At 37.5% G+C, this 27,603-nt stretch overlaps 1 protein-coding gene across 9 annotated transcripts in view; it reads right to left on the minus strand.

Annotated features, from left to right (window-relative positions):
- The window catches only part of LOC110448224 (calcium/calmodulin-dependent protein kinase type II delta chain-like), a 149,953-nt gene that overhangs the window by 79,226 nt on the left and 43,124 nt on the right, over window positions 1–27,603 (minus strand). For all 9 annotated transcript variants that reach the window (XR_002462689.1, XM_021494360.1, XM_021494361.1 and 6 more), the window contains exons 3-5: window positions 25,341–25,400; window positions 21,314–21,368; window positions 14,159–14,224 (exon numbers count right to left, since the gene is read on the minus strand). Coding sequence is in view for 8 of the 9 variants with exons in the window: in XM_021494360.1 (XP_021350035.1) it covers window positions 14,159–14,224; window positions 21,314–21,368; window positions 25,341–25,400 (181 nt within the window). In the remaining variant the exon portion in view is untranslated. The remainder of the gene's footprint in view (window positions 1–14,158; window positions 14,225–21,313; window positions 21,369–25,340; window positions 25,401–27,603) is intronic.

Consider the following 27,603-nt stretch of genomic DNA (forward strand, 5'->3'; position numbering starts at 1 on the left):
TACACTACCTTTGTCTTAAGTGTCTACTGACCCTATAATTTACACTACCTTTGTCTTAAGTGTCTACTGACCCTATAATTTACACTACCTATGTCTTAAGTGTCTACTGACCCTATAATTTACACTACCTTTGTCTTAAGTGTCTACTGACCCTATAATTTACACTACCTTTGTCTTAAGTGTCTACTGACCCTATAATTTACACTACCTATGTCTTAAGTGTCTACTGACCCTATAATTTACACTACCTTTGTCTTAAGTGTCTACTGACCCTATAACATACATTACATATGTCTTAAGTGTCTACTGACCCTATAATATATACTACCTATGTCTTAAGTGTCTACTGACCCTATAATATGCACTACCTATGTCTTAAGTGTCTACTGACCCTATAACATACATTACATATGTCTTAAGTGTCTATTGACCCTATATAATATACACTACCTATGTCTTAAGTGTCTACAGACCCTATAATATACACTACCAATTAGACACTATAATATACACTACCTATGTTTTAAGTGTCTACAGACCCTATAATATACACCACAGATGTCTTAAGTGTCCACTGACCCTATAATATACAATACATATGTTTTAAGTGTCTACTGACCCTATAATATACATCCCTTAATTGACTAATGATCCTAGATATACACTTCAAACTGTATATTTAGGTGTCTATAGATTGTATGATATACAGTATATATACTATATTACTATTACATGAATACTTTAATTACAGCCTGTAAACTATCATGTCCCCTACCTCAAAGGTATACAATACAGTACACAGTATAGGCAATGTCTCCTTGATCTACACAGCCAACTAATACAAGTAATTAATTCTATAATTGACTAACACTTATTTGCTGCTTTATAATTTTCAAATTTTGGAAATAAAGTCGAAAATTCTCACTCAGTATTTCAAACTCAATAAAAATCTAAACTTATAATTCCTTTTTTCCTTGTGTGTAACGCACAACTATGTAGGAGAAAACACACAGACTTAATCGTAAACAAATTAAATTACTGCCAAGAAGAAAGATTGGAGTACTTTTAGTCAGGTAGCTTATGGTTCTTTATAGTATTCTAATTTGTCACCAAGATGCAGAATCCCAAAATGGTCAGAGATGTTGGCTATGAAGCACCAAGGAGCAATTTTTCAGACAGAACTTTTCTATATCTATATATAGTAAGCCATGCACAACAGGACTGTATGGTAGACAATACGATAAGTGACTGCACAGAATTCAAGGCTTAGCTGACCAGGCGGGGCAAACTGTCAGTGGACTACCTCACTACTGACCACACTGGGGGCCGACTGACTGACCGCAGACTACTGACAGATCACTAGGCAGGCAGATGACTGACAGCCAAACAGGCAGTTCACTCAGAGATAAGTCAGTTCACCCACCTTTAAGTCACGATGGATAACAACATGATGGTGACAATGGTTAACACCTTCTAAGATTTGCTGAATACAGTGACTGAAAAGTGGAAATGTTTAATTCACTCACACATGCACATAAATCTACAGTTTTACTGTCAGAAAAAAAAAAATCACTTTCTTCTTGATGTAAATTCAATTTGGATTACAGGGTACAATTTCATTGTGATATTATCACTGACTGAATGATTTTTTTTTTATTTCAACCAGTATGCACATTAAAAATAAATCTTAACCTATAAAAAATCTTTTCAAATTCGTCAAAACAGCCATGACATGCCAGGGTATTTTTGTATCGCTCCAAAATAATTTAATCCTCCTTTCTAATGACAATATGAGCACTGTAATAATCTACCAAATGGCATGAAGAAAAGCACAATTTTCTGAACTATTACCTTCATGAACAGGGCAAAGTATTGCATTTCAATTTATAGATTCACCTTCCTCCCAATCTGCGGTCAGAGCAGTAGCCGCTTTTGGTATGTGACTCTCCACATTCTCAAGATGTATCTTGCTCACCAAATTTGGTAACTCCAGGTGAACGAGTATAGGAATGATGCCCCAAATGAAATGATTATGTGATTGGGGTCAGAGGTCAAAGTGTAGATCAGTGACCGTTTCAAAATGTATCTACATGCCAAGTGCCAAATTTGGTAACTTCAGGTGAAATATTGCCTCTAGAACAGGACAGAAGACATCCATTATGGATTGTGTGCAAACCTAGTTCCATCTGGTATTACTGATGGGAGACATATATAATACTTAAATATTTAGTTTACCTACAATCAAAAAGTATTCAGGATCTGACTACTTTCTGTACCTATAAGTGAGGAGATCTCCATCAGCTGAAGTTTTGGGTACTTTCTGTACCTATAAGTGAGGAGATCTCCATCAGCTGAGGTTTTTGGGTACTTTCTGTACCTATAAGTGAGGAGATCTCCACCAGCTGAGGTTTTTGGGTACTTTCTGTACCTCTAAATGAGGAGATCTCCATCAGCTGAGGTTTTTGGGTACTTTAATTTCTGTACCTCTAAATGAGGAGATCTCCAAATTCGATTTTTTTTTTTTTTTGAAAAATTATGAAGCCCACATAGTCCACTTCATCATGTACGTATATGCCAATTTTAGTGCTGTTTTTTTTTTCTAATTTTGATACATGTTATATTACAGGGGTTATTCATTGTATAAACATATCACCCATGGCCACCGTACGCTACTGTACTCTGCTACCTGAGGTTTTGGGTACTTTCTGTACCTCTACGTGAGGAGATCTCCACCAGCTGAGGTTTTTGGTTTCACCCACCAACTTATGTACTGATGTTTTCAATCATCAAACCAACCAGCTTATGTTTTCAGTCCAACCCACAAGCAGATAGTTTGTTTCAGACCACTTAATTACTGACTGTTTGGTCCAGACTACCAGCTGATGGGGTTTTCTCAAACCTCAGACTGGAAAATACCACATTATAATACCCAATGCTAAATGTTTCCACCTTGTCTAATTTGTCCAGCACCTTTAAGTGAAATTTTGAGCCAACTTTAAAAGGGAAATGTATTCTTCTGTCGCTAAAATAAATTAATAACATTCATTAACTTGCATTTGAAATATTCTATATATAATATAATCTTCACCATGAAACACATCTTTCTTCTCTTATTAGCATGGGCTACATTGTTTATGCAGAAGCAGCACGTTTGCTGTAGTTGTGCTGTTGCTACATATCAAACTGAGGACTCAGGTGGGATATCTGTAAACTTTGATTAAACAAGAGGCCAAATGGGCCTGAATCGCTCACCTGGTATTAATCTCACACTTGTAATCTTAAAAGTGGACTAAAATACAGCTACAGGCAGAATATCAGTGTTTGATTCATAAGAACCTATTAAAAGATTTAAACATATGACGCCTTTGACCTTGAATGTCGAACAAGGACATTAGGTTGAACAGAGTTTAAAGTCTTCCAACCCAGCATGCTTTTGGCAAAATATCATAACCCTGGAATTATTGGTTATACAGAACAAGTCATTTAAAGATTTGAAAATATATTGACCACTGTGACCTTGAATATGGGTGAAGGTCATTCATTTTGACAAAATTGGTAGCCCTTCATCCCAGCCTGTTAATGACCAAATATCATCACCCTTGGCCTTTGGCTAATTTAGAAGAAGTATTTTAAAGGTTTTAAACATATTTGACCCCTGTGACCTTGAATATAGGTAAAGGTCATTCATTTGAACAAACCTGGTAGCCCTTCATCCTGGCATGTTACTGGCCAAATATCATTATCCTAGGCTTCTTAGTTATTCAGAAGAAGTTGTTTAATGATTTGTTGAGACAATTGACCCCTGTGACCTTGAAAATGGACTAAGGTCATGCATTCATTTGAACAAACTTGGTAGCCCTTAATCACAGCATGCTACTGGCCAAATATCGTAACTCTATGCCTCTTAGTTATTCGAAAGAAGTTGTTTAAAGGTTTTTAACATATTTGACCCCTGTGACCTTGAATATAAGGTCATTCATTTGAACAAACTAGGTAGCCCTTCATCCCAGCATGCTACTGCCAAATACCTTGACCCTAGGCCTCTTAGTTATTCAGAAGAAGTTTTTTTAACATATTTGACCCCTGTGACCTTGAATATAAGCCACCAGGTGACTGTTGGTATCAGTCACAAACTGATGGTTTTGGTCTCAGCTACCAGGTGACTGTTGGGTTCAGTCAAAAACTGATGGTTTTGGTCTCAGCCACCAGGTGACTGTTGGTTTCAGTCACAAACTGATTGTTTTGGTCTCAGTCACCAGGTGACTGTTGGTTTCAGTCACAAACTGATTGTTTTGGTCTCAGTCACCAGGTGACTGTTGGGTTTAGTCACAAACCGATTGTTTTGGTCTCAGCCACCAGGTGACTGTTGGTTTCAGTCACAAACTGATGGTTTTGGTCATGGCAACCAGGTGACTGTTGGTTTCAGTCACAAACTGATGATTTTTGTCATGGCCTCCAGGTGACTTGGTTTCAGTCACAAACTGATGGTTTTTGTCATGGCCACCAGGTGACTGTTGGGTTCAGTCACAAACTGATTTTTTTTATCTAAGCCACCAGGTGACTTGGTTTCAGTCACAAACTGATTGTTTTGGTCATGGCCAACAGGTGACTGTTGGTTTCAGTCACAAACTGATGGTTTTTATCATGGCCACCAGGTGACTGTTGGATTCAGTTACAAACTGAATGTCTTGGTTTCAGCCACCAGGTGACTTGGTTTCAGTCACAAACTGATGGTTTTTGTCATGGCTACCAGGTGACTGTTGGGTTTAGTCACAAACTTTTCAGTCACAAACTGATGGTTTTTATCACGGCCACCAGGTGACTGTTGGGTTTAGTCACAAACTTTTCAGTCACAAACTGATGGTTTTTATCATGGCCACAAGGTGACTGTTGGATTCAGTCAAAAACTGATTGTTTTGGTCTCAGCCATCAGGTGACTGTTGGATTCAGTCACAAACTTATCGTTTTGGTCTCAGCCATCAGGTGACTGTTGGGTTCAGTCACAAACTGATTGCTTTGGTCATGGCCACCAGGTGACTTGGTTTCAGTCACAAACTGATGGTTTTGGTCTCAGCCACCAGGTGACTTGGTTTGAGTCACAAACTGATTGTTTTGTTCATGGCCACCAGGGGACTGTTGGGTTCAGTCACAAAGTGATTGTTTTGGTCTCAGCCATCAGGTGGCTGTTGGGTTCAGTCACAAACTGAGTGTTTTGGTCTCAGCCACCAGGTGACTGTTTGATTACTGTTGGGTTCAGTCACAAAGTGATTGTTTTGGTCTCAGCCACCAGGTGATTTGGTTTCAGTCACAAACTGATTGTTTTGGTTTCAGCCATCAGGTGTCTGTTGGTTTCAGTCACAAACTTAATGTTTTGGTCTCAGACATCAGGTGACTGTTGGGTTCAATCACAAACTGATGGTTTTGGTCATGGCCACCAGGTGACTTGTTTTCAGTCGTAAACTGATGGTTTTTGTCATGGCCACCAGGTGACTGTTGGATTCAGTCACAAGCTTATCGTTTTGGTCTCAGCCATCAGGTGACTGCTGGGTTCAGTCACAAACTGATGGTTTTTATCATGGCCACATGGTGACTGTTGGATTCAGTCACAAGCTTATCGTTTTGGTCTCAGCCATCAGGTGACAGTTGGGTTCAGTCACAAACTGAGTGTTTTGGTCTCAGCCACCAGGTGATTTGGTTTCAGTCACAAACTGATGGTTTTGGTCATGGCAACCAGGTGACTGTTGGATTCCGTCACAAACTGATTGTTTTGGATTGTTTTGGTTTCAGCCACCAGGTGACTGTTGGTTTCAGACACAAACTGATGGTTTTAGTCATGGCCACCAGGTGACTGATGGGATCAATCACAAACTGATGGTTTTGGTCATGGCCACCAGGTGACTTGTTTTCAGTCGTAAACTGATGGTTTTTGTCATGGCCACCAGGTGACTGTTGGTTTCAGTCACAAACTTATTGTTTTGGTCTCAGACATCAGGTGACTGTTGGGTTCAGTCACAAACTGGTTGCTTTGGTCATGGCCACCAGGTGACTTGGTTTCAGTCGTAAACTGATGGTTTTTGTCATGGCTACCAGGTGACTGTTGGGTTCAGTCACAAACTGATTGTTTTGGTCTCAGTCACCATGTGACTTGGTTTGAGTCACAAACTGATTGCTTTGGTCATGGCCACCAGGTGACTTGGTTTGAGTCACAAACTGATTGTTTTGGTCTCGGCCCCCAGGTGACTTGGTTTCAGTCTTAAACTGATGGTTTTTGTCATGGCCACCAGGTGACTGTTGGGTTCAATCACAAACTGATTGTTTTGGTCTAAGCCACCAGGTGACTTGGTTTCAGTTACAAACTGATTGTTTTGTTCATGGCCACCAGGTGACTGTTGGGTTTAGTCACAAACTGATTGTTTTTATCATGGCCACCAGATGACTGTACGGTTCAGTCACTAACTGATTGTTTTGGTTTCAGCCACCAGGTGACTGTTGGTTTCAGTCACAAACTGATTGTTTTGGTCTCAGCCATCAGGTGACTGTTGGTTCAGTCACAAACTGATTGTTTTGGTCTCAGCCACCAGGTGACTTGGTTTCAGTCACAAACTTATTGTTTTGTTCATGGCCACCAGGTGACTGTTGGTTTCAGTCACAAACTGATTGTTTTGGTCATCGCCACCAGATGACTGTTGGGTTCAGTCACAAACTGATTGTTTTGGTCTCAGCCACCAGGTGACTGTTGGTTTCAGTCACAAACTGATGGTTTTGGTCTCCGCTACCAGGCGACTGTTGGGTTTAGTCACAAACTGATGGTTTTGGTCTCAGCCACCAGGTGACTGTTGGTTTCAGTCACAAACTGATGGTTTTGGTCATGGCCACCAGGTGACTGTTGGTTTCAGTCACAAACTGATTGTTTTGGTCTCAGCCACCAGGTGACTGTTGGGTTTAGTCACAAACCGATTGTTTTGGTCTCAGCCACCAGGTGACTGTTGGTTTCGGTCACAAACTGATGGTTTTGGTCATGGCAACCAGGTGACTGTTGGTTTCAGTCACAAACTGATGGTTTTTGTCATGGCAACCAGGTGACTGTTGTTTTCAGTCACAAACTGATGATTTTTGTCATGGCCTCCAGGTGACTGTTGGATTCAGTCACAAACTGATGGTTTTGGTCTCAGTCACCAGGTGACTGTTGGTTTCAGTCACAAACTGATTGTTTTGGCCTCAGCCACCAGGTGACTGTTGGGTTTAGTCACAAACCGATTGTTTTGGTCTCAGCCACCAGGTGACTGTTGGTTTCAGTCACAAACTGATGGTTTTGGTCATGGCAACCAGGTGACTGTTGTTTTCAGTCACAAACTGATGATTTTTGTCATGGCCTCCAGGTGACTGTTGGATTCAGTCACAAACTGATGGTTTTGGTCTCAGTCACCAGGTGACTGTTGGTTTCAGTCACAAACTGATGATTTTTGTCATGGCCTCCAGGTGACTGTTGGATTCCGTCACAAACTGATTGTTTTGGTTTCAGCCATCAGGTGACTGTTGGTTTCATTCACAAACTGATTGTTTTGGTCATCGCCACCAAGGTGACTGTTGGGTTCAGTCACAAACTGATTGTTTTGGTTTCAGCCACCAGGTGACTGTTGGATTCAGTCACAACAAACTTATCGTTTTGGTCTCAGCCATCAGGTGACTTGGTTTCAGTCACAAACTGATTGTTTTGGTCATCGCCACCAGGTGACTGTTGGGTTCAGTCACAAACTGATTGTTTTGGTTTCAGCCATCAGGTGACTGTTGGTTTCAGTCACAAACTGATGGTTTTGGTCATGGCCACCAGGTGACTGTTGGATTCCGTCACAAACTGATTGTTTTGGTCTCAGCTACCAGGTGACTGTTGGGTTCAGTCACGAACTGATTGTTTTGGTCTCAGCCACCAGGTGACTGTTGGATTCAGTCACAAAATGATTGTTTTGGTCTCAGCCATCATGTGACTGTTTGATTCAGTCACAAACTGATTGTTTTGGTCTCAGCCACCAGGTGACTGTTTGATTCAGTCAAAAACTGATTGTTTTGGTCTCAGCCATCATGTGACTGTTGGGTTCAGTCACAAACTGATTGTTTTGGTCTCAGCCATCAGGTGACTGTTGGTTCAGTCACAAACTGATTGTTTTGGTCTCAACCACCAGGTGACTGTTGGTTTCAGTCACAAACTGATGGTTTTGGTCTCAACCACCAGGTGACCGTTGGATTCAGTCACAAACTGTTTGTTTTGGTCTCAGCCATCAGGCGACTGTTGGTTTCAGAACACTATCCATACAGACTGTTGGGTTCAGTCACAAAATGATTGTTTTGGTCTCAGCCACTAGGAGACTGTTGGTTTCAGTCACAAAATGATTGTTTTGGTCTCAGCCATCAGGTGACTGTTGGTTTCAGAACACTATCCATACAGTCACACTTACGCACTTTATTTTATCACTCAGATATTTAATTATCACAGAAGTTCAAACAGGCGTGAACTCGTAAATGAGCATAATCAATGAACTAATAACTTACAATTTCAGAGTACTGATGTCATTTCATTCTAGAATAATCATTAAAATGATTAATAATTTATTGGTGATCTGGAGGTGTTGGAGTAAATCCCCTGTGGAATCAGGGATGATAGCATTATCTGGCTAGTGAAGATTAGGTACACACTATCCTTTAATGACATCTAGTTAGGAATATGATAGGCGACAGCATTCCAGTTCAATATATCTCAAATCCCTGAGCAGTGTCATATACATGCAGTTCAGTGATGTTTTAATATCATCAAACGTCAGGGTCGGTTGCTCCACATGAAATTCCCCTTTAAAATATTCTCTTGATAAACTAAAACTATTCCCCTGGTACAGTACATGGCTATCTGTTAATGAATGCTTCCAGTGTCTTGATCCGAACACAAGTTATCAGAGAGGAAGATATTGGTGTCCATGCTCATTTCAAACAAATTTGCAAGGCAAACTAAATCTATCAGAACTAGTGCTGTATAATTTGTGTGTGACAAATATGACAGTCATATCCTACGACACACTTTTCACTTTGAACATGTTTGAAACAAGAAGATATCAAGATGGAAATTAATAATTCTCATTTATCATCAAAATGAATGTCTTGCTCCAATAGATTTCAGAAGTTCTGGATGTTTAATTACAATAACATGAAATCAATATGTAGCTGGTATGATGCTGATCATGGTTAGCCATTTATAAGCAATAAAATGTATTTTGAAATGTGATATTGGAATTTGGTAGCTTTGATGAGAAACTAACGGGATTGCACTTGGGAGTTATCTACAGATGGATCCAAGGCTAAACCTCTCTTGCTTGAAACCTATAAAATGTCTTTAAACAGTGCATGCACAAAACATTAAAGAATTCACTTAAAAGGAACCGCTTCTGATCTAAATCAAGCCTTTAATTTATTTCAATGTGAAGCATTTGAATGAATATTCTAAACACAAACCATCCAAACAATTATATTTCAACTAGTAAAATTGTTTTGGTATGAGCCTCAGCTCCTCTGCTTGCAAACCTGTTGGTCATTTTCATATTACTCTTTTCCCAGCATCCCAAGTATAAAAAGTTGAACCCTACCTAAACTAATTAAAATTGAACTGATAGTTAACTCTATCAGCTTGACTTACTAAGATGTTGCTGATAACTAACCCAACTTTAACTTACTAAGATGTTGCTGATAACTAACCCCGCTTTAACTTACTAAGATGTTGCTGATAACAAAACCACTTTAATTTACTAAGATGTTGCTGATAACTAACCCCGCTTTAACTTACTAAGATGTTGCTGATAACTAACCCAACTTTAACTTACTAAGATGTTGATGATAACTAACCCCACTTTAACTTACTAAGATTTTGCTGATAACTAACCCCACTTTAACTTACTAGTCACAAACTGATTGTTTTGGTCTCAACCACCAGGTGACTGTTGGATTCAGTCACAAAATGATTGTTTTGGTCTCAGCCATCATGTGACTGTTTGATTCAGTCACAAACTGCTTGTTTTGGTCTCAGCCACCAGGTGACTGTTGGTTTCAGTCACAAACTGATGGTTTTTATCATGGCCACCAGGTGACTGTTGGATTCAGTCACAAAATGATTGTTTTGGTCTCAGCCATCATGTGACTGTTTGATTCAGTCACAAACTGCTTGTTTTGGTCTCAGCCACCAGGTGACTGTTGGATTCAGTCACAAAATGATTGTTTTGGTCTCAGCCATCATGTGACTGTTTGATTCAGTCACAAACTGCTTGTTTTGGTCTCAGCCACCAGGTGACTGTTGGTTTCAGTCACAAACTGATTGTTTTGGTCTCAGCTATCAGGTGACTTGGTTTCAGTCACAAACTGATGGTTTTTATCATGGCCACCAGGTGACTGTTGGATTGAGTCACAAACTGATTGTTTTGGTCTCAGCTATCAGGTGACTTGGTTTCAGTCACAAACTGATGGTTTTTATCATGGCCACCAGGTGACTGTTGGATTGAGTCACAAACTGATTGTTTTGGTCTCAGCCATCAGGTGACTGTTGGTCATTTTCATATTACTCTTTTCCCAGCATCCCAAGTATAAAAAGTTGAACCCTACCTGAACTAATTAAAATTGAACTGATAGTTAACTCTATCAGCTTGACTTACTAAGATGTTGCTGATAACTAACCCAACTTTAACTTACAAAGATGTTGCTGATAACTAACCCACTTTAACTTACAAAGATGTTGCTGATAACTAACCCACTTTATCTTACTAAGATGTTGCTGATAACTAACCCAACTTTAACTTACTAAGATGTTGCTGATAACTAACCCACTTTATCTTACTAAGATGTTGCTGATAACTAACCCAACTTATTGTTTTGGTCTCAGCCATCAGGTGACTGTTGGTCATTTTCATATTACTCTTTTCCAAGCATCCCAAGTATAAAAAGTTGACCCCTACCTAAACTAATTAAAATTGAACTGATAGTTAACTCTATCAGCTCGACTTACTAAGATGTTGCTGATAACTAACCCCACTTTAACTTACTAACCCCACTTTAACTTACGAAGATGTTGCTGATAACTAACCCCACTTTAACTTACTAAGATGGTGCTGATAACTAATTATAAATCCCCACTTTAACTTACTAAAATGTCGCCGATATCTAACCTCATTTTTACTAAGATGTTACTGACATCTAACCCCATCTTTACTAAGATGTTACTGACATCTAACCCAATCTTAACTAAGATATCGCTGATATCTTACCCCATCTAAACTAAGATGTTAATGATATCTAACCCCATCTTTACTAAGATGTCACTGATATCTAACCCAATCTTTACTAAGATGTCACCGATATCTTACCTCATCTTTACTAAGATATCACTGATATCTAACCCCTTCTTTTCTAAGATGTTACTGATATCTAACCCCATCTTTACAAAGATGTTACTGATATCTAACCCCACCTTTACTAAGATGTCGCTGAAATCTAACCCCATCTTTAACTTACTAAGAAGTTGCTGATGTCTAACCCCATCTTTACTAAGATGTCGCTGATATCTAACCCCATCTTTCCTAAGAAGTCACTGATATCTAACCCAATCTTTACAAAGATGTCGCTGATATCTTACCCCATCTTTACTAAGATGATCCTGATAACTAACCCCTCACTGATATCTAAACCCATCTTTACTAAGATGTCGCTGATATCTAACCCCATCTTTCCTAAGAAGTCACTGATATCTAACCCAATCTTTACTTAGATGTATAGGACATCAAACCCCATCTTTACTAAGATGTCGCTGATATCTAACCCAATCTTTACTAAGATGTCGCTGATATCTAACCCCATCTTTACTAAGATGTCACTGATATCTAACCCAATCTTTACAAAGATGTCGCTGATATCTTACCCAATCTTTACTAAGATGATGCTGATAACTAACCCCTCACTGATATCTAACCCCATCTTTCCTAAGAAGTCACTGATATCTAACCCAATCTTTACTAAGATGTCGCTGATATCTTACCCAATCTTTACTAATATGTCGCTAATATCTTACCCAATCTTTACTAATATGTCGCTGATATCTTACCCCATCTTTACTAAGATGTCACTGATATCTAACCAAATCTTTACTAAGATGTCGCTGATATCTTACCCCATCTTTACTAAGATGTCGCTGATATCTAACCCCATCTTTACTAATATGTCACTGATATCTAACCCAATATTTACTAATATGTTGCTGATATCTTACCCAATCTTTACTAAGATGTCGCTAATATCTTACCCAATCTTTACTAATATGTCGCTGATATCTTACCCAATCTTTACTAATATGACGCTGATATCTTACCCCATCTTTACTAAGATGTCACTGATATCTAACCAAATCTTTACTAAGATGTCACTGATATCTTACCCCATCTTTACTAAGATGTCGCTAATATCTTACCCAATCTTTACTAATATGTCGCTGATATCTTACCCCATCTTTACTAAGATGTCACTGATATCTAACCAAATCTTTACTAAGATGTCGCTGATATCTTACCCAATCTTTACTAATATGTCACTGATATCTAACCCCATCTTCCCTAAGATGTCGCTGATATCTGACCCCATATTTACTAAGATGTCACTGATATCTTACCCCATCTTTACTAAGATGTCACTGATATCTTACCCCATCTTTACTCAGATATCGCTAATATCTTACCCCATCTTTACAAAGATGTCGCTGATATCTAACCCCATCTTTACAAAGATGTCGCTGATATCTTACCCCATCTTTACTAAGATGATGCTGATAACTAACCCCTCACTGATATCTAACCCCATCTTTCCTAAGAAGTCACTGATATCTTACCCCATCTTTTCTAAGAAGTCACTGATATCTAACCCAATCTTTACTAAGATGTCGCTAATATCTTACCCAATCTTGACTAACATGTCGCTGATATCTTACCCCATCTTGACTAACATGTCACTGATATCTTACCCAATCTTTACTAAGATGTCACTGATATCTAACCCAATCTTTACTAAGATGTCGCTAATATCTTACCCAATCTTTACTAAGATGTTACTGATATCTTACCCCATCTTTACTAAGATGATGCTGATAACTAACCCCTCGCTGATATCTAACCCCATCTTTCCTAAGATGTCCCTGATATCTAACCCAATCTTTCCTAAGAAGTCACTGATATCTAACCCAATCTTTACCAAGATGTTACAGATATCTAACCCCATCTTTACTAAGATGTTACTGATATCTTACCCCATCTTTACTAAGATGTCGCTGATATCTAACCCAATCTTTACTAAGATTTCACTGATATCTAACCCAATCTTTACTAAGATGTCGCTGATATCTAACCCAATCTTTACTAAGATGTCGCTGATATCTAACCCAATCTTTACTAAGATGACGCTAATATCTTACCCAATCTTGACTAACATGTCGCTGATATCTTACCCCATCTTTACTTAGACGTCACTGATATCTAACCTCATCTTTCCTAAGAAGTCACTAATATCTAACCTCATCTTTCCTAAGAAGTCACTAATATCTAACCAAATATTTACTAAGATGTCGCTGATATCTTACCCCATCTTTTCTAAGAAGTCACTGATATCCAACCCAATCTTTACTAAGATGTCGCTGATATCTAACCCAATCTTTACTAAGATGTCGCTGATATCTTACCCAATCTTTACTAAGATGTTACTGATATCTTACCCCATCTTTACTAAGATGTCGCTGATATCTTACCCAATCTTTACTAAGATGTTGCAGATATCTAACCCCATCTTTCCTAAGATGTCACTGATATCTAACCCAATCTTTCCTAAGAAGTCACTGATATCTAACCCCATCTAAACTAAGATGTTGCTGATATCTTACCCAATCTTTACTAAGATGTCGCCGATTTTAACCCCATCTTCACTAAGATGTCTCTAACATCAAACCCCATCTTTACTAAGGTGTCACCGATATTTATCCCTGTCTATCCTAGTTGTTTCCAATGCCTCCCCTAATTTAGCTATCCTCTGTAACTGTAAGGTGGGTGGATGTGAGAGTAAATGTGTGTATTCTATCCAGTATCATCCTGTTTACCTTGCATCTGCCTCACTGTAGAATTCCCTGGCTACAATGTCTTCAAACAACTCCCCTCCTGTTACCCTGAAACACAATCAATGTCAAATATAGTCACCACAACATACACAACATATTATCAAGTGGAGTTTTCAAACCGATAATATTTTACCCTTATATATTTTTTTAAATATAATGTAATGCCCTGGTTTTTAGTTGGTTATGTGGTAGCTATCTCAACAACATGACCAGGATGACTGGTTTGAAGCTTTTGCATCCTCCTGAGGACTAGCTCAAGTGTCATGACTTATGTTGCTGACACTACACCATCAGACAATGACATGACAGCAGACCTGGGACTCACCCATCAGACGATATTGTTGGTCTCAACAGAAACACTTCTGACACAGAAGCAAAATCTAATTTACTTGGTTCACCAGACAACCTGACACTTTTTCATTTCTATCAGAACTTTACATTTATTTACCGAATTCCCAAAGGTAGGCACCGCTTTGCCTGCCTCACTACAGCAGACAGATCAATGAATAGATCCATCTAACACTTTTACAATTAAGAAAGGGGAGTGTAGACCTAACATCTTTGCAATAGGATTAATTCCAATTCAGTGGAAGTGATCCAGGGGTGGATACCGAATGGTATTCATAGTTCTCATGGTTGCAGGTCAACTCAAAAACAAAGGATGGGCAACAACACCACTGGATCCAGTTAAATTATATATCCTTGTCTCTATCCACAGTACAAACATGTAGTTGTGCTCTGAAGACAGCCACCTTTAGGCCGAAACATGTCAGCAGTGTGGATAGAGTAAAGAAAATATAATTTTAAACAGGGTCCATTGGTGTTGTTTTTCATCCTTTCCATTTGAGTTCACCTGCAATCATGAGGAGTTGTTCGGACAAACAGCTTCAGGATTCGTTCAACAAAGGGCCATTACTTCATAAAAAGGGTCAGAATGAAAAAATAATATCTGGATGCAACGCTTCAGGTAGTAGTTATCATATCTGGAAAGCTTCATTGAAATTGGTCCATTACTTTAGAAGGAGTTGTCTGGACAAACTTTTTCTACGGACAGACAGACATGCTGATTCCAGTATCCCCCATCAAACTTGGTTGCAGAGGTATCCACCAATCAATAGAGATATAACCACAGTGTCACTCCACCAATCAATAGAGATATAACCACAGTGTCACTCCACCAATCATTAGAGATATAACCACAGTGTCACTCCACCAATCATTAGATATATAACCACAGTGTCACTCCACCAATCATTAGAGATATAACTACAGTGTCACTCCACCAATCATTAGATATATAACCACAGTGTCACTCCACCAATCATTAGAGATATAACTACAGTGTCACTCCACCAATCATTAGAGATATAACCACAGTGTCACTCCACCAATCAATAGAGATATAACTACAGTGTCACTCCACCAATCATTAGAGATATAACCACAGTGTCACTCCACCAATCATTAGAGATATAACTACAGTGTCACTCCACCAATCATTAGAGATATAACCACAGTGTCACTCCACCAATCATTAGAGATATAACTACAGTGTCACTCCACCAATCATTAGAGATATAACTACAGTGTCACTCCACCAATCATTAGAGATATAACCACAGTGTCACTCCACCAATCATTAGAGATATAACTACAGTGTCACTCCACCAATCATTAGAGATATAACTACAGTGTCACTCCACCAATCATTAGAGATATAACTACAGTGTCACTCCACCAATCATTAGAGATATAACTACAGTGTCACTCCACCAATCATTAGAGATATAACTACAGTGTCACTCCACCAATCATTAGAGATATAACTACAGTGTCACTCCACCAATCATTAGAGATATAACTACAGTGTCACTCCACCAATCATTAGAGATATAACTACAGTGTCACTCCACCAATCATTAGAGATATAACTACAGTGTCACTCCACCAATCATTAGAGATATAACTACAGTGTCACTCCACCAATCATTAGAGATATAACTACAGTGTCACTCCACCAATCATTAGAGATATAACTACAGTGTCACTCCACCAATCATTAGAGATATAACTACAGTGTCACTCCACCAATCATTAGAGATATAACTACAGTGTCACTCCACCAATCATTAGAGATATAACTACAGTGTCACTCCACCAATCATTAGAGATATAACTACAGTGTCACTCCACCAATCATTAGAGATATAACTACAGTGTCACTCCACCAATCATTAGAGATATAACTACAGTGTCACTCCACCAATCATTAGAGATATAACTACAGTGTCACTCCACCAATCATTAGAGATATAACTACAGTGTCACTCCACCAATCATTAGAGATATAACTACAGTGTCACTCCACCAATCATTAGAGATATAACTACAGTGTCACTCCACCAATCATTAGAGATATAACTACAGTGTCACTCCACCAATCATTAGAGATATAACTACAGTGTCACTCCACCAATCATTAGAGATATAACTACAGTGTCACTCCACCAATCATTAGAGATATAACTACAGTGTCACTCCACCAATCATTAGAGATATAACTACAGTGTCACTCCACCAATCATTAGAGATATAACTACAGTGTCACTCCACCAATCATTAGAGATATAACTACAGTGTCACTCCACCAATCATTAGAGATATAACTACAGTGTCACTCCACCAATCATTAGAGATATAACTACAGTGTCACTCCACCAATCATTAGAGATATAACTACAGTGTCACTCCACCAATCATTAGAGATATAACTACAGTGTCACTCCACCAATCATTAGAGATATAACTACAGTGTCACTCCACCAATCATTAGAGATATAACTACAGTGTCACTCCACCAATCATTAGAGATATAACTACAGTGTCACTCCACCAATCATTAGAGATATAACTACAGTGTCACTCCACCAATCATTAGAGATATAACTACAGTGTCACTCCACCAATCATTAGAGATATAACTACAGTGTCACTCCACCAATCATTAGAGATATAACTACAGTGTCACTCCACCAATCATTAGAGATATAACTACAGTGTCACTCCACCAATCATTAGAGATATAACCAGTGTCACTCCACCAATCATTAGAGATATAACCAGTGTCACTCCACCAATCATTAAATATATAACCACAGTGTCACTCCACCAATCATTAGAAATATAACCAGTGTCACTCCACCAATCAATAGAGATATAACCAGTGTCACGCCACCAATCAATAGAGATATAACCAGTGTTACTCCACCAATCAATAGAGATATAACCAGTGTCACTCCACCAATTAATAGAGATATAACTATAGTGTCACTCCACCAATCAATAGAGATATAACCAGTGTCACGCCACCAATCAATAGAGATATAACCAGTGTCACGCAACCAATCAATAGAGATATAACCAGTGTTACTCCACAAATCAATAGAGATATAACCAGTGTCACGCAACCAATCAATAGAGATATAACCAGTGTTACTCCACAAATCAATAGAGATATAACCAGTGTCGCTCCACCAATCAATAGATATAACCAGTGTCACTCCACTAATCATTAGAGATATAACTACAGTGTCACTCTACCAATCATTAGTGGTATAACTACAGTGGCACTCCACCAATCATTAGAGATGTAACCACAGTGTCACTCCACCAGTCATAACATTTAGACTTGTAACTACATTGACAGACTTTAACATGGCTGACTGCTCCTCTCGTCTGTGTGTTGTGGAGCAGATGAGAGTGATGTATATGCATCTGACAGCAATTTCTTAATCAGTCGAGTGTTACACAAACGTTACCATCAATCTATCACAGATCTGAAGTGTAACCTACCCTTATTTGTCAATGTATTTCTTATTCAATGTATTACCTTCTTACCGACCTATTTGACCGAAGCAAGTCAGTACTAGGTTATCATCAATGTATATCAAATCGTTCAAAACTGCATTTCAACATTTAAAGTGCATTGTTGTACTCTTATGCAAAGTAAACTTTCTGTGTGAATGTTCTGTAATTTTATGTTAATGGGTTTCCTTTGACAGTATAGTCATGACGCCAACAACAAAATCCTGTTGCTGGTACCCTGGCAAGAAGTCGACAACTGTAACATGCAATTGACCTTGATATTAGAAAATCAATAGTCTCATCAATCCTAAATAAAAACCTTGACCTTGTTAATGTTGTATTCAACAATGAAGCATGTTATCTCTAACAAACAGCATGACAGAAGTAGGAAATGGGAGTTTTTAATTAACCCACTAACGCACAAACACATACTGTATCAAACACAACAAAGAGAAATGGAAGTTTTTAACTAACCCAGTAGCGCACAAATATATACCATATCAAACACAAAGAGAAATGGAGAGTTTTAATTAATATAACCCACTAACGCACAAATACATATCGTATCAAACACAATGATAAATATGTCATTGAAAATCCGTAACAGAAAGAAAAAAATCAAGAAACATACACAACAATTTTGTGCATGTCTATAATATTTTCTCAAAATTCTTGCCTCTATATCTATTAAACTTTTATCTCTGAAATTTTGATATGCCTTTAAATTTAACAACTTAACTCATTTATTTGATTTAAACATCTTGTTATGAAAACTCCATGTAAGTAAAGGAAAAGTAAAAATGTGCAAACAAGTGCATTAAATATTTGAATGAACATATTTTTCACCTGTAAATCAATTAAAACCGTTTACATATGATATTAAGTTCACTTTCTGAAAGACAATACGGTTGAATGTGATTGATATGTCTGTTGTTATAGAATGTGGGTATGTCTGTACCGGATTGTGAAAGTAAAGGATACAGAATACGGAAGAAGAGACCCAAAATGTAGAAGAAGAAACAGAAGGTGGAAGTAGTTTTTAAAGAATGTGGACTGAAAGGTTCACAAAAGGTTAAAGGACACAGTCAGATAGGTTCAAGATGTTGCCATGTGGTCTAGGTATGATTGTAAATTAACATTGGAGACTTGTACACCCACAAGACTGCTGTGATTACAATACAAACAAAGACAGGACAGAACAAATAAAACCCTTCAATATATAGGAGGATGGTGAGCAGGCTACCAGGATGGCACAAGATCAATAGCTCATGTTTCTACTATGTACAGCTATTTAGCCACTATTCGCCAACACTAAAACCTACACACAGAAGTTTATATAATTATTGGTCTATGACAATAGACGTAACAAAAGGCCTAGAATACAGCAAACATATAAGCATACAAAAACAGATCATTGCATGTAGTCACTGAAATGTTTGAACAAGATTATTTTGCTTTTGTGACATGAACACCTAATACGTTTTCACTATGCTCCTGTTTGATTCCCAAGCATATATATTATCCAGCAGCCTGCAGAGAGCTGTCCATTTACACCACAATCTGTCAGGACCTCCATCTAATGAAAGGTGGGCGGGGTTCAACATAGGGAGAGGCACATGTCAGTGCATTCCGGGGTGGAAACATTCAGCTTAATTCTGGTTAATTGACAATTGCAAGCACACAGCTAATGAGGCAATAAACTAACTAGAGCCGTCAGTGCCTGTCCTAGTACTTCATCACAGATCTGTGAACCTACACTGCACAAAACCCGTTTACATCCCCATCTTAGTGAGTAGTGAGGCAGCAGTTCTCAATAAGGACAGAGCTGGTTGTCTTCAAACTTATAAACACTGAAAAAACTCGAAATAACTGTTGATCCTTAAGCTACAATTGTTCCTCTTGTTATCCAGCCAGACCAGGTGATGGTTGATAATCTAGCTAAGACATGGCTTACACTCAACAAAATCCTGTGGTCACTTTAAATTTTAATGAACAAACATAATACATGACACTAGATCTAGACCACCTCAAAATTAGTCTTCACAAAAGTACATACAACACTTCTATTGGCTGAAGTCTGTATAACATGCCATACTAAACGGGACATGAACATGGTACATATGTATATGGTAATGTGACTGGCCTATTGTGTAACTATATTAACTCCTGTTGGTACATCAGGTGACAGAATCACTTCCAATCAACAATCTCTTACTTCTGTTAAATAGACATTATATACATTTTGTTTGACTTAGAAAGAATTTTTCAGACTGTTGCCAAATAGTTAATCATTATGAACAAAGAAATTCTTCTGATACAGAATATCTAATTTGAAGAAATCAATAATTCAATCTGTTGTAGACAGTTACTTGTAATACTGAAATTTCATATTCATAGGTAGTAGGGTAAAGCAATCAAGTAGAAGGAAATTGTATAGCTTATGGCGTCTATCTTATCTGAAATTAAATTGTTCATCTTCCTGAATTGATCTCAAATTTTAGAATATGATATAGCTTATACAATAAACTGTAATCCCCACATCATACAACTGATATAACACATAACTAGGATATACCGATATATGATGCGTACTCATGATTTTTTTTCTCACCTCTATATATGAGATGTGCATTCTCCAGATCAAAATGTATAAACAAAATTGGTACAGCCAACCCTGATGAAGGTGCTACTTTTTTGGGATCTACATTTTTTTCTTAATTCTGACTACAAATTGCTTAAAAGGGAAAATGCCCAGCATTGTATTGGCCGACATTTGGAAATGTAAAGTCAATTCAGTGTGATATGATGTCATGACATTGTCATTTTGGTCAGCGAAAAAATAACTGCCACCAAAATACAGTTGGCATCTGACATCTTTTCACAGAAATAAAACAGTATAGAAACAAATTTGCTGTGAAGATTTTTCAAACCTTTTTTAAGTTTACCATCAATATAACATACTTTAAAATGTCATTGTTGATTTTTATCAAGTTCTGGAATTAGACATGGCAGAAAATAGTCAATCATTATGCAGAGATGGTGATATGTAAATCTACTCTCGGCAAGCCATGATCCTGAACCAAATACATCCGCAGGCAAACTTTGTTTGTATCCCATCCCTACATACGAGAGACTCCATTGGTAATGTCATTTATATCTCAGTGAATCCTTAGTGTTGAAATCATTATTTGTATCTTTATTTTTCCTCAACTAGATTGCACATTATTCAAAGACACTTTATTTGAAATATAAATAAATCACTCTGATACTTACAAGTCAAACACAAGATAGTGGAACCCCTCATCCTGTATACTATCATGTAATCGTACTGAAACAAATACAAACACCATTAATAAAACAATGCATCAATTCATTGACATATCATAATTATATTATTTTATTTTAAATTTTTAAAATGGTGTGCTTTATTTTTTCCATCCTAAATTTGTCAGCAATAAGAAGCACCAACTGTCTGAAGCTTTAAACCTCATGGACATTTGCCACCGAGCCGAAAAATTCTTACTGTACTGATTTATGAAATAATAATCGGGGATTAAAATATTAACTCTAAATGAAAACAAGATAAAAAGATGCCCACAGGCCTAAACGGTTACACAAGTAGTATTCCAGTTAATAACCCATGATGTAAGCTTTGTCATGAACCATCAATTAATCATCCCTATTAAGATTCAGTTATATAGGCCAAATAAAACATAAGTTTAAGTTTGAAATCAGTAATAAAAATCATGGCCCTGGCTCATAATGGATTTCTAATTGGCCCAAAAAATAACAACAATTTGTCAGGACCATCAGTAAATCGACTCTTCAAAGTTAAACAGTTTTTCAAAATAGTAACCATATAAGATTCTGATCAACCCGCAAATAAATACCAACACCTCTTCAGGACAATGTGGGTAATATTCCCAACAGTATCAATGAAATCCCTTTGGCGCAGGTAACCTAAAAACAACTAAGAGAGTAATAAAGATTCTACGTTAAGGAAGAGATCTGAAGTATTTCTATATGAGCCGTTCACAGGACTGTTATATGTACATTCATGTCCATGGGGAAGTGTTCATTACCTTGACTTGTTTACCAACTACTTCAACAAATGTGCCAGTGTTTATTAAATATGATGCAAAGGGTTAGTTTATTAACATATAAATACAGACATTCCTCAAGTCAGATCGGTCAACTCTGTAAACAAATAACACCTACACTCAGCATTCTGTTTACCTCTACCAAGGTGCAAGGCTATATAGCAATGTTCTGCTCACCTTCACTAAGATGTGGGCCTAACAATATTCTATTCAGCTTCACAAGGTGCGAGACCTGCAATATCCTGTTCACCTTTAAAATTTACCAATGTTTGGAGCTAGAAATATTCTGTTTACGTTCCACAAGGTTTCAGGCTAGCAATCGTTAAGGTTTGGGATAAGTAATGCTCTGTTTACCTTCCACAAGGTTTCAGGCTAGCAATCGTTAAGGTTTAGGATAAGTAATGCTCTGTTCACCTTCACCAAGGTGTGAGACTTGCAATATCTTTTTTACCTTCAACAAGGATTGGAGCTAGCATTAATTAAGGTATGGGGCTAGTAGTATTCTGTTCACTTCACTAAGGTGTGAGGCTTACAAAATTCTGTTTACCTCCATTAAGGTTTGGGGCTAGCAATATCCTGTTCTCCTTTACCAAGGTGTGGGGCTAGCAATATTCTAGTTATCCTTTACCAAGGTGTGAGGCTAGCAATATTCTAGTTACCTTCATGATGGTGTGGAGCGCTAGACATTTTATGTTCACCTTCATGAGAGTGTGGGGCTTATTCACCTTCATTAAGGTGTGGAGTTAGCAATAGTCTGTTCACCTTCACCAAGGTGTGGGGCTAGCAATGTTGTGTTCACCTTCACCAAGGTGTGGGGCTAGCAATGTTGTGTTCACCTTCACCAATGTGTGTGGCTAGCAATGTTGTGTTCACCTTCACCAATGTGTGGGGCTAGCAATGTTGTGTTCACCTTTACTTAGGTGTGGGGCTAGCAATGTTGTGTTCACCTTCGCCAAGGTGTGGGGCTAGCAATGTTGTGTTCAGCTTCACCAATGTGTGGGGCTAGCAATATTCTGTTCACCTTCACTAAGGTTTCGGGCTAGCAATGTGTTGTGTTCAGCTTTTCTAAGGTTTGGGGCTAGCAATATTCTGTTCACCTTCATCAAGGTGTTTCTTTACATACCTTTGTTATATATTACACTATAGGTCTTGTGTCTCATACAGTTAGCTTTCATCCTATATTACACTAGTTACTGATGTATCCTACTGAGTCAACTTTGTTTCATTTTGCACTGCTTATCTGATGTATCCTACAGTCAGCCTTGTTCTATATTACACTAGTGATCTGCTGTCCCATATAGCTTTATACATCCAACAGACATAACCACCCGTGTTATACTTTCTAGAATATTACAGGTAATATACAGCAGGGATTATCCTTGTCTATCAGTATTGTTAGTATATAATCCCTCACGGACATAACAAAGTAATTACACACTGACAGATCCTGTAGTTTACATAAACTGTATGAAACCAGACAGGATTCAGGTCTGTGCAGGATGTTAGAATGATAATGATAAGGCAGGCTAATTAGACCTACAGTGTAATCTTTATACCTGTGGATAGGATTTCTGGATGAGTAATATTAATATATATCCCAATTAATCCTTTGGTCAATTCGGATATTTGACCACTCAATGACCATAAGGTACAGCCATGGAACAGGTCAATGATTATTCTTTTGGCCAGAGTCTGACATCAGTGAAAGTGAACAATTATGCAAATGAAATTACTGTGCGATATTGACAGCCAGCTTGACTTATACTACAGTAAGGATGATACACGAGGTGGTCCACTGATGTTTCTACTTTCTGCCAGAAGCATGACTTCTATAAATATAAACAATTATTGAAATATAAAATATTATTTCTTTAATAAATTACCACTATCTATAAACAAGTAAGACCCGTTATCCTAGAGAAGTGCATGCCTGATAAATCTATAATGCCACCTAGTCTAGCCTTCCAGGTACCAAAGGTAATAATGTAGTTCCCTATTGATTCCTGCTTGATTGCTTCTGGAAAATTAGATCATAAAACACAAGCAGATATCTTGTTTTTACACCTGGTATAGGCGACATCAAACCAGACGAGTTGGACACATGAAATCTGTCCTTCCCTGGCTTTGGTGGCAGTAGTAATCTGTCCACTGAGCAAGGTTACAGAGTAAATGTAGCATGGAAACTGTAAATTTGACATAGGTATAAAATATATTGATGTTAAAAGCAATTTCATAGTACCCCTTTCCTAAACAAACTTTATTATAATATAGCTGACAAAATGAAAGCAAGAAAAAATATTGGCTAATATATATCTGGATGTTTATATAATGTTAGTACTGGAATATCAACTGGAATATTGATATACATACCTATATTTGGGTGTTTTACAATAATTGATATACATACCTATATTTGGGTGTTTTACAATAACATTGATATTCATACCTATATTTGGGTGTTTTACAATAACATTTATATACATTCCTATATTTGGGTGTTTTACAATAACATTTATATACATTCCTATATTTGGGTGTTTTACAATAACATTTATATACATTCCTATATTTGGGTGTTTTACAATAACATTGATATACATACCTATATTTAGGTGTTTTACAATAACATATTGGTTTACATACCTATATTTGGGGGTTTTACAATAATTGATATACATACCTATTTTTGGTTGTTTTACAATAACATTGGTATACATGTACATACTTCTATTTGGATGTTTTACAATAATTGATATACATACCTATTTTTGGTTGTTTTTCAATAACATTGGTATACATGTACATACTTCTATTTGGGTGTTTTACAATAACATTGATATTCATACCTATATTTGGGTGTTTTACAATAATTGATATACATACCTATTTTTGGTTGTTTTTCAATAACATTGGTATACATGTACATACTTCTATTTGGATGTTTTACAATAATTGATATACATACCTATTTTTGGTTGTTTTACAATAACATTGGTATACATGTACATACTTCTATTTGGATGTTTTACAATAATTGATATACATACCTATATTTGGGTGTTTTACAATAACCTGATATACTTACCTATATTTGGGTGTTTTACAATAATTGATATACATACCTATATTTGGATGTTTTACAATAACATTAATATACATACCTATATTTGGGTGCTTTACAATAACATTAATATACTTACCTATATTTGTATGTTTTAATAGCCTACATATTCTAGCTTCTCTTTCAAGCTTTTGATGATCTGAAAAACAAAAAGAAACATTTGAAATAATTTTTTATCTAAATTATCTTCAGCAAGACTGACAAATAGATAAAATAATTTGCTAGAGTTGTCATCATCACTGCTCTAGCTACTTATTCTGCTATCTAAATCAAGCAGACAGTCTACAGTGACAGTCTGACATTTTTCTTCCACATAATAAATAATTAATAATTCATTACAGCTTGTCAATTATCTGATTTTTCACAGAAAGGACTGAAGATTTACAGCAAAGCGTAATTTCTGCGAGACAGATCCTAACAACCTGTCCTGGCGTTGATCTACTGTTCCACCTGTATTAGATCCTAATTTCTGTGCGACAGATCGTTACAACCTTTCCTGGCGTTGATCTCCTGTTCCGCCTGTTTTAGATCCTAGTTTCTGAGAGACAGATCGTTACAACCTGTCCTTGCGTTGATATACTGTTCCACCTGTATTAGATCCTAATTTCTGCAAGACAGATCGTTACAGCCTGTCCTGGAGATGATCTACTGTTCCACCTGTATTAGATCCTAATTTCTGTGCGACAGATCGTTACAACCTGTCCTGACTTTGATCTACTGTTTCACCTGTTTTAGATCCTAGTTTCTGAGAGACAGATCGTTACGCCCTGTCCTGGCGTTGCTCTACTGTTCCACCTGTATTAGATCCTAATTTCTGCAAGACAGATCGTTACACCCTGTCCTGGCGTTGCTCTACTGTTCCACCTGTATTAGATCCTAATTTCTGTGAGACAGATCGTTACAACCTTTCCTGGCGTTGATCTGCTGTTCCACCTGTTTTAGACCCTAATTTCTGCAACACAGATCGTTCCAACCTGTCCTGGCGTTTATCTACTGTTCCACCTGGTTTAGATCCTAATTTCTGTGCGACAGATCGTTACAACCTGTCCTTGCGTTGATATACTGTTCCACCTGTATTAGATCCTAATTTCTGCAAGACAGATCGTTACAACCTTTCCTGGCGTTGATCTTCTGTTCCACCTGTTTTAGATCCTAATTTCTGTGAGACAGATCGTTACAACCTGTCCTGGCGTTGATCTACTGTTCCGCCTGTTTTAGATCCTAATTTCTGAGAGACAGATCGTTACAACCTGTCCTGGCGTCGATCTACTGTTCCACCTGTTTTAGATCCTAATTTCTGTGAGACAGATCCTTACAACCTGTCCTGACTTTGATCTACTGTTCCACCTGTTTTAGATCCTAATTTCTGTGAGACGGATCCTAACAACCTGTCCTGGCTTTGATCTACTGTTCCACCTGTTTTAGATCCTAATTTCTGCGAGACAGATCGTTACAACCTGTCCTGGCTTTGATCTACTGTTCCACCCGTTTCAGATCACTTAACAGTTCACTTCATTAGGCAGGAAAATGTCATGAAAAACAATTGATTACAGCAAGACACATGATATGAAATGTGCTGTAAAAACAGTAAGCACTGTTGATAAATAAATGATAACAGAGTAAAACTCACATTATCGATGTTTTTATCATAGAATTTTGTCTGATGTGCTAATGTTGTACTATGGTGAACAACCATGTCGGCATTCAAAGTTGTAGAATGTACCGTACTGTTATAGTGATTCCATCTACTTCCTACCATATGAAAAATACAGTACTGTTGAAACTATAATAATGTTTGCTAACAATCTTCCTCCTATATAGTTAAACAGCATGGTTTTCAACACGAAAATTCTGCCATTGGAAGAAGAACGTGTGTTAGAATCACAGTTGATATGTGAATGCTTATATCTAGCTAGGCTGCTCTATCCATACAGGTTGATGTGCCTATATATCCATTATTTCAGAGTTCTACGTTAAGCATTCATCAACTACCAAATCAACTTTACCAAGCTCCAAGCTTTCAAAGAGATTAGAGATGTTTAAGACATGAATGCCCCTAATCCAATGCAAGTTAGTGTCATTGTTTGATACATTTCTATAAATAGTAACAGTGACTTTGGCCTTGACCTTGGTACCCTGACATGAACGCATTTGAGGTATTCTCATACTTTGCATTTGTATGCAGTTTATCATCATTGAACCAGAAATATTTCAGAATGACATGAAAGTCACCCATCATTCTTTATGATCATTTTCCGATAAATCATTGACAGCGGATATATTTCCACCTGTCAATCAAAATGGTAAACAATTACCAGGTGTAAATACATACATGCTGTTCA

This window comes from Mizuhopecten yessoensis, unplaced genomic scaffold, assembly GCF_002113885.1.
Source record: "Mizuhopecten yessoensis strain PY_sf001 unplaced genomic scaffold, ASM211388v2 scaffold3949, whole genome shotgun sequence".
Classification (NCBI taxonomy): Eukaryota; Metazoa; Mollusca; class Bivalvia; order Pectinida; family Pectinidae; genus Mizuhopecten; species Mizuhopecten yessoensis.